We start from the raw sequence: 12,954 nt of genomic DNA, 5'->3' as shown, positions 1-12,954 counted from the left end.
TTCTGGGAAGATCTTTTGTCAACAAAATGTCCTCTACACATGACCAAACATATGGAGGTAGTCGGAGCCATCCGAGACTAATCAACGGAGGGAATGAGATGAATTCCAACAATATTGTCGGTGAACTATATCATGAGGAGCACAGTGATGATGAGGAGGTGGATGTTCGCCATGAAATCTTTAAGCTATTGGATCAAGAGTCAAGACTAGAGCACTATATGAGCAGCTATGGAAAAAAAATTAAGTGGTTGGAGTTGAAGAATTTATGAACAAGAACATATTGTTTTCGTTAATTGTTTTTTGTGAGTATTGGTCTATCCCCTCTCTTGTTTTATTTTTTTTAAATAAAAACTAGTATAGGGGACGTTTGGTGGAGTGGGGGGCAAAGGAGGGTTCTGGCTGCAACAATCATTTTTCCTTTGAGAAAGGGTTGGTACTTAGGACATGACTGTTGACGAATAGCTAATCTTGCATAATCCTTCTCCAAATTGTTTTTTTTTTTTAGTCTTATCTTAAAACTAAGTAGCATTTGCCTACACATTTTGTGTGTATGTACACATTTTTTTTAGAACATGAGAAGGAGAGAGGGAGAGAGAGAGAGAGAGAGAGGGAGAGAGAGAGAGAGAGAGAGAGAGAGAGAGAGAGAGAATGTGGGGGGAGTGGAAGGTTTTTGTTTTCGGTTTTTTTTTCAATAAAAAATAGTAAAATTTGGACTTGTGAAATTACATTATTACCCATCATTTTTTTGTGTGATAGAAGACTAATTTGTCTTTTGACCCTAGAGAGTTTTATTAATTACTATAGATAAGAATAATTAGAAAAGTACTAAACTTCCTTATGGCTTAATTTTTCCTTTTTTGGTTCCACTTTATCCTGTTTTGCCAACTCGGTTGAAAGATACGTTTTTTAGCTGACATGGTAAGAGATATCTGGTTTTTTCGATTTGTTTTCACATTTTGGACAAAATAAAAGATCAAAATCCACCGGCCAAAATTATTCCAAATTCCCTTACTGACGACCAAAGTACTCATGTTTGTCAACAAAATAGAGTGTACAAGGTATATAAGATTTTATATAAAATGCGTGGTGTATAATTAAAAATAAGGAACTTTAACGAAAAATTCTAGGTACTGTTCACTTTAACGAAAAATCACATTTTTACACTAAAAAGTCAATCCTAGTACTATTCACTTGACCCTTTATTTTGTCCTTATTATTAAAACTCAAATTTTTCAAACCATTTTTTATTAATTTTCCTTTAAAAATAAGCCTAATATAAGTGTTTACGTGACTCTTTTCAATTTTCATGCCCTCAGGTAAACTTTAATATCAAATAATATTGTACGATTACAACATTCATCCTTCCTTGTTAGAATACAATTATAATATTTCGTCTTCCCCGCTATTTTAACTAAACTCAAGGTCTTATTAAATTTTATTGGAGTAGTAAATTAGGTTAACAAAACATCCAATTCAAACAACAAAATTAAAAACATTCAAACTTCAAATTCCTTTTAATAATACCTTTTTTTTATTACTAATAATATTTGGGTTGTTTTATTAACATCCCATAATTTGTTGAATACACCCCACAATTAAATTTTTTCTTCATAATTCCAATTGTACCCTTCTTTTTGTTAAATCTACCCCACCTTCCAAAAACAAAAACAAATAAATCTCACAACCAACCACCCAATCACAACACCATGGCCGGTGACTCCATTGTTTCCTTTGAATCATCTGAATCTTTAGAGAGGATTTAAGAGCATTGCATGTACCCTGTTTTCTAGGGGGTTTTTCTGCAGGTTTCTAGAAACTATATTAGGAGTTCGTACCTAGCTAATTGCTTTTGATAATGATCTTGAAACTAAAACCATATCCTATTATCCAAGTTTCACGCTACTGCATTACGGTTTTGTTCTTATTTTGTACCTTTTCTTCTGGATAATATTCATATTCTTGCTTGGGAATTCCTGGTTGGACTTGGTATAGTTTTCAAATCGAAAACTGATATCAATATTATGCAAAAGATAAAGAACAAAAAAAAATAAGTACAAAGATGATTATAATGATGTTGAGAAAATGCAAACAGTATAAATAAATGGTGAGGATCTGAACAATGGTTATGGACTAGAGAGTTTTATTTTTGGAGTTTTAACAAAATACTTCCGGTACTGTTTACTTTAACGAATTTTTTTTAAGTCATTTTCATTAACTTTCATTTTTATTTTTGCAGGTTTAAATGAAGGGTAAATTTGGAATTATAGAAGAAAATTTTGATTGTGGGGTGTTTATAAAAAAAACCCATAATATTTTAAACATTAATTAAAAATTAGTAAAGGAATGCCCTAACTACATAAATAGAAGATTAAGTAAACAAAAAAATTGAGAATTATTATGAGCACTTAAAAATTAGTCATTCTGCATCTTTTTTTTTTCACTTCATAATCGTGATAACTACTTCATAGTTTCAATAATTTATCCTTGAAATTTTAAATTTGATGAGGTTTAACTTCAATGTCACAAGCGTTTCAGCTGTTAGATTCAATTTTCAATACTGTTTAGAGTTTTTATATTTAATATCAGCCTTTTATTTTCGTATCGTAGTATTAAAAAAATTTCCAATTTGATGACCAAAATCCTATTTCTAAAAAGTCAAAAAAAAAAAAAAAAAAAAAAAAAAAGAGAAAAGTGTAAAAGAGTTCTACTTGAAGTCTTGAACCAATCTGCGCAACCCGAAGTGTGAATTTTGCATCAGGGTTCGGTGTTGGCTTCTCGCAAAGACTCTTCCTTTTTGTCGCCCGCTAACTGTTCGTCTTTCCCTCTCTCTCGCTCGCTCTCACAGTCTCACTCACTCACTCACTCACTCTTGTTTTGCGGAAGGTACCCTACCATCTCCATCGACCCCAAATCTCTGTCACTCCCAAACCTATATAGCATTCCAACAAAAGGGTAACTTTTATTCGCGTTCATTTCTCTGATTATTCCATCTAACTTACTTACTGTGTAATTTTCTACGTTGTATTTTAGATTCCATGAAGCTAATTTTTTTTCTGTTATTTGAATCGTATTGTTGCTCGGATTTTTACTAATTTATGTGATGACGCATTGCCCTAATTGGTGGATTAATGGATTTTATTTTATGATTTTGTGCCCGGCGAGTGTGAACGTTGGGCTGGTTGTCAATTTCTCTGATTTTATGAGATGGGTTTTGTGTATTTTTGGAGTATGAGGTTGGTTTTAGGGTTTAGTTCTTGAGCTTTACTGCGTTTGGATCCAGGTAATGTGGTTCTGCTGCTTCAAAGGATTTAGGTTTTTTCAGTTTGTTCTCTCAAATTTTGGGATTTGCCTAAATTTTCAGTGCGCACTGAGCAGATTATGTTGTTCTCGGTTTTATGGAAAATGGTTGTAATTTATGGTGGTTCTATGGCTTCTCTCAGAATGTGGTGGTTTCGGCTTCTCTTTGCGCTTGTCTCTTGAGTTTTCTTTATAAGAAAGTCGTATTTTGTATCGTTAGCTCCTTCCTGTTATATATCCAGGCAATGTAATCATACTGGTCCATAAGTTCTTAGTTCCTACTATCTATTTGCAGTTATTACTTCACTTCTTTTCTTTCTTCGAAAGAAAGATTAGTTCTTTAGTGCCTTTGATACATTTTATGTGCCTATTGTTATGTTTAATTTATGGATTTTTTTTAAGGTTCCATTACCCCTTGTGGTTTTGAGTTAGTTATCTTTTAGTGATTGGTTTGATGAGATATGAACAATTGTGTAGTGGTATTTTATTTCTGGATTTTTTGCGCAGAATGGCCTTGCAGACAGCAATTCCTCCACCCACTCCTAGTGCCCAACTTGTTGGAAATGCTTTCATTGAGCAGTATTACCATATTCTTCACAATAACCCAGGCATAGTCCATCGGTTTTATCAGGATTCAAGTGTACTAAGCCGGCCTGATTCTAATGGTGTGATGACATCAGTGACCACTATGCAAGTAAGTTTTTGGTCGCCAAGTTTTTATTTTTTCTGGGTGTCATTGCCAATGGTCTATGACATCAGAGACCACTTTGCTAGTATGGAACATTTGTTGAAAAAATGTGCTAAAACCATCAAAGAGTACATTAATAAACAAATGCATGTTGGCGACTCATAGAGGCAGTTCTTTTATGTTTGATGTTTTGGATACCCTATGGTCCGCTGAACTATTGAAGCACATTGATTGTTTACCTGATCATTTGCGCGTGGTCTTTTTAAGTTTTAATCTGTTGCTTTTTTGTCCTCTTTAATACTTATTTGAATGTTCAGTCCTGCAGACGCTGCCATGCTCTCAAATTCCCAAGGTCATTAGTCTTATTTTCTGTCAATTTTTTCTTGGAGCAGGGAATCAATGAGAAGATCCTTTCATTAAATTACAACGAATATAAGGCTGAGATAATGACAGCTGATGCTCAGAAGTCTTTTAAAGAAGGGGTGACTGTGTTAGTTACTGGATGTTTAACGGGAAAGGATAACTTGAAAAGGAAATTTGCCCAATCATTTTTTCTTGCCCCTCAAGACAATGGGTTCTTTGTATTGAATGATGTCCTTAGATTTGTGGAAGATGGACAACTGTTTGAAAACCATTCAGTTAATGAAGTTAATGATGCCACAACAGTCCTCTCAAGCCAGGATCCAGGTAATCCTATCATACATTTTCTGTTCTTTTTCGTTACTCTAGTTTTGGTATTGTAGCAGGAACTTGTTTACACTTCGCATTATTTGTTTGCAGAGCCAACTCATGTTCTTGATCCTCCTGCGCCTGATCTGGAAACTACTCAAGTTGAAGAGAATTTAATTGTTGTTGAGAAAACTTATGACACATCGGACCATGAGAGACAATCCGCTAAAGAATCTGACCTGGAACCCCCATCTTATTCAAATGGAAACAATGTCTCTGTGGCAGTTGAGCCAGATTCTATGACAGCACAAGAGGATACACCAAAGAAGTCGTATGCATCAATTGTGAGTTAAGGGGCACAAGTTTTTCCTTTAGCCATAATTTTTCTTAAAGACTTACAAAAGTTATCAAATGTTATTGTAGGTTAGAGTTCCCAAAGGGAGTCCAGGGCCAAATAAGGTTTATGTGCCTACTAATACTGTAAGAGTGGCTCCTAAGAAAGCGGAAACTAGTTTGCCTGGGTCAACTGCACCTGCTTCGGTGCCTGAAGCATCAGCCCCAACTAGCACTAGTGCCCTAGAGAGTGGTGATAGTAATGAGGAAGGTATGCTTGGTTTTTCTGACTTTTTCCCCTTTTTTCTTCTGTTTATATTTGCTAGTTTTTTTATTTGAAAATCTAAATAAAAATAAAATATATTTTGTAAATTTGCATGTATCTAAATTTAATCATTTTATTTTGTTTATATAATGACACAATTGCATTCGTTATAGTCGAGGGCTATTCTGTTTACATAAGGAATTTGCCCTTAAACGTGACGTCTGATCAGCTTGAGGAAGAATTCAAGAAATTTGGACCAATAAAGCAAGGAGGAGTCCAAGTCCGGAATAAGAAAGTTAGTGTTAAAATGTCTTGCATCCCAAAAGTATATCCTGCCCGGATCTAAATTTTCTGACACATTTCTCACCCCTTCCATGCTATTTTGTGTGTGCAGCTCCAGGGCCACTGTTTTGGATTTGTTGAGTTTGAGTCTTCAAGTTCCATGAATAGTGCCATCCAGGTAGGTCTATTTTTTTAATTTATTAATTTCTGCTCTCTGAAATATGATTTCTAAAAGATCTGGATGCTGCTGTATTATTAATTTCCATCATTCTCTCTTGATTTCTCTCTCTCCTGAAAACCAAGTCTGTCAGACTTGAACAATATGAATAGGATATGGCAATTCTTTCTTCCACTGTCATATTGTCGGGCTTGTATTTTGGTACTCTGTTCAATCAAGTTTCATAGCGTGTTAATTTAAGCTCTAAGTGCATGTAGTTTGAGTTGTCATAGTTTTAGGCATTCGAATAAACTTCATTGTTGTTTTAAGTTTTTAGGAGTGCCTGTAAAACTTCATTCATGTTTCACTTGTACTATTTCTGATGTTTGATTGGGTTTCTTCCGTATCTAATAAGAGAACCTAATGTTTCAGGCTTCACCAATCACTATCGGTGGCCGTCAAGCTGTCATCGAGATAAAGAGAACTACAACTCGAGGTAAGTGGACATACAATTTATGCTGTTATCCTTCGCTAATCCAATGGAATGTGTCATCGGAAGATATTTGAAAGCTCATGCACGTAGAATGCTTGTTTTTCCAGTTGGTAGCAGTGCAAGAGGTAGATTTCATCCAGCTGGAAGGGGAGGGTTCCGGAATGACAGCTTTAGAGGCCGCGGGAACTATGGTGGTGGCCGGAGCTTTGGCAGAAGCGAGTATGTGAGCAGGGGCGAATTCTCAGGCCGAGGCAGAGGGGGTCCAGCCGGGCGCAGTGGAGATGTTTATCAGGTGCGAGGGAGGGGTGGACGTTCAAGTGGACCGCAGCAGAATGCTGTTTCTGCGTAAAATCTAACACGTGCATCGTGATTTTTTTCGCTGGAGTGTTTTGACAAAATTGGTTTCGTGATTGGTGCACTCGGAAGTGTTGACGGTAAGTAGTTTAATCATAATCTTATAAGATGAAGAGGCATTTTGCTGTGTAGGTTTAGGATTAATTTTTACCATTAGAGAATTTTGTCTCAATTGGGAATATGATGCAACTGTTCCCGGAAACTTGATGTCAGCCTCTGTTTTTCCGGCATAGTTGGTGTCCTGTGGCTGTAATCAGAAGACCCTATAGAGTTAAATAGATGAGAATTTTTTTTGGGTATGCTTTGAATTGTTCAGAGGTCGCACTTGGTGCGATGGCAAGTGCCTTCGCCCATGAGCGGTAGGTTTCGGGTTCGAGACTTGGGAGTAGCCTCTCCATAAATGGGGGTAAGGCTAGCCGACATTTACCTCTCCCAGACCCTGCGTAAAGCGGGAGCCTTGTGCACTGGGTACGACCTTTTTATGCTTTGAATTGTTCATGGATTCACCAGTGATTTTTTGGTTTCGAGTTTTCGGTGTTTTTCTTCTCCTCCGTAGAGGGAACTTTTTAGTGTCAGAGGTTAGACTGCTGCGTGGTGTTACTAATTCATGCACTATAACATGAGTAGATTAGCAGCACCGCCACCTGCTTCAATATATCCTTGTGCCAAACGATTTCGATGTTTAATAGTAGCCCAAAGTTGTCTTGGGCCCTAAATCAATGTGCGGTTGGGGAAACTATTTCTGTATGATAGTTTGATTGCTACGTAATGTTACTAATTCACGGGTTATAACATAATTGAATCGGCACTACTGTGTAAAGATGCAATCGTAAACAAAGATAATTTTTCATGAATTTGGATATACCCAAAATGTCGTAAAATGGTAGTATTTGAATTTGATGTGTTATAATATAAGTTAATAGGTAATACTCTGTTGACAAGAAATATGATAAATAATAATTACAATTTTTTCTAGGAAAATTAATAAAAAAAATTTGAAAACTTTGAGTTTTAACGATAAAGACAAAATAAAAGGTAAAGTGAATAGTATTAGGATTGACTTTTAAGTATAAAAATGTGATTTTTCATTAAAATAAACAGTACCATGAGTTTTCGTTAAAAATTCTCAATTTTTCTTCTCTTACAAAATACTCGGTATTTCGAATAATTATTTAATGAGCTGACATAATTAAATATAAATGCTTAGAAACATATCGTTTACCAAAATTATTACTTAAGAAGAGTGAGAAAAGGAAATGTTAGGAAAATCTTTTTTTTATTGTTTTTACCAATTTAAAGAGAAAATTTAACTATTAACTGTAACATCACGTGCGTAAAATATTGTCTAAAAATAACATCGCCCGTGAGAAAATAATATATGAGCGTCTGATATTTTTAATTTAATTTTCTCAAATTATGTGATAATTAGTCTGACACGACGCGTGCGTGAGACACGCGAAGTGGACAAGTTCACTTTTCCTCGTGGGCGAATCCCCTGTGATATTTCCTTGTCTGCAACTTGGGCTCGCTGTCTCCATCCATTCCACGTGCCCCCTGACTGCATGTCGACACGTGGCAGTGCTCTGATTCCAACGCATCTCCCAACCACTGGAGATAAGAAAGGGGTCATCTCCGGATTTCTCGCATCTAATTCTTATGACCCACAAATTCAGACTCTTGAAATTTAATCTAACGACTAAAGTTATTATAATTTTTAATGAGATCATCTGTTTGTAACCGTTAAATTAAATTTTAAAGATCTAAATTTATAGATCATAAAGCTTAAAAGAAAGGGATCCGGAGACGATCCCTTTTCTTGGAGATAAAACAACAATTGCGCAAGTTGGCCCTCTTGGGGCTTTTGGGGTCCACACCTGACCACCTCACACCGCCCTTTTGCGTGTCACTCTCACCTCCTCACCTCGTCCTCCGTTGGATTCTTCTGTCTTTGTCTACCTTATCATTACATTTTTTTAATTAATTTGTTTAGCATTTAGTTTATGATGAAGTGGGTGTGGACTGGGAATTTATTTAATTTTTACCTACAAGATTTGACCGTTGATTTTTGAACATACTGTGAGACTCTTTTCAGACATTCAGTCGAATTATTTTGTCTAATTTCTCAGCTTTATTTTCCTAAGTCAATTTTACAAAATATCAACCAAATTCAAAATCGTTTAGTCATGCAACAACTATTGTAATAACGTTTCAAACTGTGTTAATTAGGTGGTGTAATAGAAAAATCAAATAATTTTAAATTTAGTAGATTTTTGTACAAAGCTAATATGTAAATGGTAAACTATAAAATATACTTTCATACGATCATCGCTTTAACTTTATAAAATACGAGGAAACGAGATGGTTTAATTGAAAAAAAGTCGATGGCGACTTCCTCTAAAATGTAATAACATGTTACCGACGCATTATCAAACAAATTTTTATTCGATAGATTTTTTAGAAAATCAATATGTGAATATTAAACTCCAAAATAGACAAATACGATCATTCAACATTACAAAAAACGAAAGAGATCCGTGAATCATGTCCGTTTATCGTACATTATGTGCTCAGTTTTATCAGGTAATGTATGTGTTTAATTTTAAATAAAAATATTTAAAATGATTTCTGATCGCACAATATACGATAAACGAACACGATTTAAATAAAAATGATCCGGATTCGTTTATAAATGGATAGATTTTCACGCTGCGGATAAAGCGAAATGGCACTCGACGGCGACGGAATTTTATCCAAGCCACGTGGAGCCCTATGATGTCACGACACGTGTCCCGGCAACCTAATCCGGTTAACCCAAGATTGGCGACGCATGTTGGGCCCGTGTCCTCACATCTGCCGTTTCTACAAGCCACGTGCTTGTCGGGGCTCTTCATGTTCACCACGCGTCGCCACTCCACGACTCTCAGGGGCTTTTTCGGTATTCACATTTCTTGTTTGCTTTCTTTTGGTAAAAAGTCTATTTGTTTTCAATGTTCTTGGGAAAATGCTTCTGGCGGGGTTGCTGATGCGCGTGTAGATGTTCTTCTGCTTCATGGTCTTCGTCCTCTGGTGCAACTGAGATGGATTTTCTCGCCGTTTCCGTCGAAAATTCGCACCGAGAAAGTGCGGGGAAGTATGGGATTTGTGTTGCTGTGTTCGTGGAAACATGGCTGGAATCACCATTCGATGTAAATCACAAGATAAATTAAAATTTACCCAATTTTTCATATTTTTTTTTAAAAAAAAATTCTGCTGAATTTCTACTTCCCGGTTTCGAAAATTTAAAACGATTCATCCCGGTAGCTCTGAATTTGACCGTTTCGATTTGGGTTTCCGGCGGTTTCTTTGTTTCTCAGTTTTTCACATTTTTCTGGGGAAATTCAACTTCTTTGTTCTGAATTCGTGAAAAAAAATTATCTGGGTAGCTTCGGATTCGATTATTAGATTTGGGTTCCGGCGATTTTCTGCAATTTTTATTTTTTTCAATGGCTCAAACAGAGGAAGGCGGGAACATAGCAACCCAGCAGGAGTTCCCAATGCAGGGGAGTAATTTTCAAGGCGATTTGTATGGGAAAATGGTTGCCGGAAACAGTTTTCCGGGAAAATTCGGGGAGCTGACCTCCGAGGATTCGGAGGAGATTGAGCTGAGCCTGGGCCTGTCGCTGAACGGTCGGTTCGGAGTGGACCCCGCGAGAGCCAAAATGGTGGCTCTGAAACGCTCGTCGTCAATCTCCGATTTCGGTTTTACCCCGGCAAGAGAAGAAGAGACATGTGGTGTGTCAGCCTCGTCGCGCGCGGTGCCTCTGATGAGGGCTTGTTCGCTTCCGACGGAGACAGAGGAGGAGTGGAGGAAGAGGAAGGAGCTCCAGAGCTTGAGGAGAATGGAAGCGAAGAGGAAGAGGTCGGAGAAGCAGCTGAGGAACTTGAAGGTGCCGAGGGATCGGAGCCGGGAGAACGGCGGCGATGAGGAGAAGGCGGCGGAGGTAGTGAATGGGGTTCATAGGAAAGAGCAGTTTGTGAAGGTTGTGGATGAGTTTAGAGCAATGGGGATGCCCAATTGTCCTGCTCCGCCGATACCGGCCGCATCTCGAGGTAGTGGCTCAACTGGGATTTCGGAATCTGAGAGCCAATCTGCTGCTACGCCTCAAGGTATTCTCATTTCAAAACTTCTTTTCCCTAGTCGAGCGATATTCTATTCTAATCTAAATTACACTGCTCTAGGCAACTTAGCTACGCACATGCGTCGTTTCAATTTAATTGCAGTTGGTTTCAATTGTTGTGAGTGAGTGATTGTATAGGATCTTGAATTCTTACAAGAATTTTATTCAAAGTTTCATCATGCTTTGAGATTTTCGAGTTTTTAAAAAAATGGCAATAGGCCTCCCCTTCCCTTCCCAATGGAAAGAGATCCGTATCTTTTCCTTCAAAGGCCAGGATCAAGTGATCGGACATTTGAAATTTAATTCAACGGTTAAAAACAGAGAAGATAGGAAAAAAATTTAAAAGCTATAATAATTTTTTTATCGATGGATCAAATTTCAAAGGTCCGGATCACTTGATCCCTCGGCTTTTGAGGAAAAGATCCGGAGAGGATCTCTTTCCCTTCCCAATTAGGTACTAGATGTGTACCCGATTCGTAAAATGGTAATGTTTGACAGTGTACGTGACTATAGTTTTTGGTAATTCTGAATTGCCTTTCTCGATGAACCGGTTGAGGGTGCTGCTAGCCATGTTCTTAGGGGTTTATTTGTAATGGGTTTAACCTTGTTACAATGTAACCCAAGTTTCTATGAGACCTAGTGATAAGTATCGTCTCGAGTGAAATTCTAGACTAGTAGTTTCGCATGACTGACTTTGTTTAGGCGCCTTTTACATTCGTTTGGGGCATCTCAACGGCGCCCCCTTAGATCCCCTCTGTGGTGCTTTACCACCAAAGCTCCTTATCCACTTTACCTTCCCGTAAAACCTTAAAGGCCTAGAGTAAGAACTTCGTCTCTTAAAGCGTCTAGGGGAAGTGGCAAACTAGTCCACGAAACTAGCTTTAAACAAATAACTGGTTGCAGAGATTAACACAAGTAAATTATGATGTGCCGTCTGTGATATGATTCCGGTTGATGTTTTATCAACCGATTTCCTCATGTTGCAGATGGATAGGATCTGTTAAAATCTGTTTCTGGACTGTGTTGTCATAGCCCGTGTGTTATCTCACATTTTACCTCTGGATATGCAAATGCAGGAGTGCACAAATGCACCGAAGCAAGAAGCCACGCCGAAGCTCAGTCTTTGCCAAAGACTGAGAAGGAACTGCTAGCCACACCAAGGATGATAACCGCTCAAAGGTCATGTCAGTTCATTGGAGTCCAAATGGAAATCAACTGTAATAAACCCCCAGTTCCAGAATCCGGCCCCAACAAAATCGTGAGGAACGTGTTGGAGAGCATGCCTTGTGTGTCTACGACAGGAGATGGCCCTGACGGGAAAAGAATAGAAGGGTTTCTTTACAGATACAAGAAGGGTGAGGAAGTTAGGATAGTATGCGTTTGCCATGGCAGCTTTCTCTCGCCGGCGGAGTTTGTGAAGCATGCAGGCGGTGGTGACGTGGAGCACCCGTTGAAGCATATAGTGGTGAGTCCTAGTCCGTTACTGTAGTTGCTAGTGCCCTTTTGGACCATGTCAAAACCTAGATGTGAGGACGAGGGAGGAAGTAGGGAAAGATGCATCAATGTTGGTTTTACCCTTTGTTTTTTGGTACATTTATATTTGGTCTTTCAATGGATTTGTGGGCACTTGTATTGAACTCGGTACATGAAGCTTCTTGTTGGAAGGCTATGATGTTTATAAACTTGAAGACTCGAAATAGGTCGTTCAGTTCTATTTTTTTTAGTATTTTCATTTTTACTTTATTAACTTTTAGTCTTAATAATGTTAGAGATAAACACTTGCACTTTACCGCACTGGTACTATAGTTTTATGATATTCATTTATTATTTATATGTGGAGGTCCTAGGGTTTTTTTTCATTTAAAAAGAGGACCAGCTGGTGAATTTGCAATAGCAGTCCATTATTCCGGGGTTGAGAAGACTCACAAATGTATTTTAGCCTCAACCAGTCACCATCGAGCGATTCACCGGACTTAGGAATCAAATTCATGACGTACTGTATGGAATACAAATCTGAAATTAGTACTCAAACCACTAGCGACATATCGTGGTGAATAAGTGGACGTCTTAAGTTCAACTCTCATGAATGTTGAGTTCAATACTTAATTATGTATGGCTTATTTGGGTTTAGTATTAATCTTGATGCCCCAATATGTTTGTATCAAACATAAAACGAGGGAAATGATTTATGCATATATATATATATTTTTTTTTTTTACTTCTTGTATATTTTCTCGGCTACTAAATTAAATAATTAAA

The 12,954-nt window shown here is 37.5% G+C and overlaps 2 protein-coding genes across 3 annotated transcripts; both read left to right on the top strand.

The window, feature by feature from the left end:
• The first annotated feature begins 2,694 nt into the window (after positions 1-2,694).
• On the top strand, positions 2,695-6,837 carry LOC126583929 (nuclear transport factor 2-like). Of its 2 annotated transcripts, none has more exons than XM_050248474.1 (9): positions 2,695-2,883; positions 3,805-3,991; positions 4,378-4,672; positions 4,766-4,998; positions 5,078-5,258; positions 5,426-5,547; positions 5,647-5,712; positions 6,124-6,187; positions 6,292-6,837. In XM_050248474.1, the coding sequence occupies exons 2-9, from the start codon at positions 3,806-3,808 to the stop codon at positions 6,531-6,533; spliced, it is 1,389 nt and encodes a 462-aa protein (XP_050104431.1). In that variant the 5' UTR covers positions 2,695-2,883; position 3,805; the 3' UTR covers positions 6,534-6,837. The 2 variants fall into 2 exon arrangements, with proteins under 2 accessions (XP_050104431.1, XP_050104430.1); XM_050248473.1 differs by having other exon boundaries at positions 2,697-2,952.
• Positions 6,838-9,521: 2,684 nt separating this feature from the next.
• LOC126581970 (ninja-family protein AFP3-like) lies at positions 9,522-12,409 on the top strand. Its single transcript, XM_050245917.1, has 2 exons — positions 9,522-10,684; positions 11,772-12,409. Exons 1-2 carry the CDS (start codon positions 10,021-10,023, stop codon positions 12,182-12,184), a joined length of 1,077 nt encoding a protein of 358 aa, XP_050101874.1. The 5' UTR covers positions 9,522-10,020; the 3' UTR covers positions 12,185-12,409.
• The last annotated feature ends 545 nt before the right edge of the window (positions 12,410-12,954 follow it).

This window comes from Malus sylvestris, chromosome 9, assembly GCF_916048215.2.
Source record: "Malus sylvestris chromosome 9, drMalSylv7.2, whole genome shotgun sequence".
Taxonomy (NCBI): Eukaryota; Viridiplantae; Streptophyta; class Magnoliopsida; order Rosales; family Rosaceae; genus Malus; species Malus sylvestris.
This window is presented reverse-complemented; position numbering and strand designations above follow the sequence as displayed.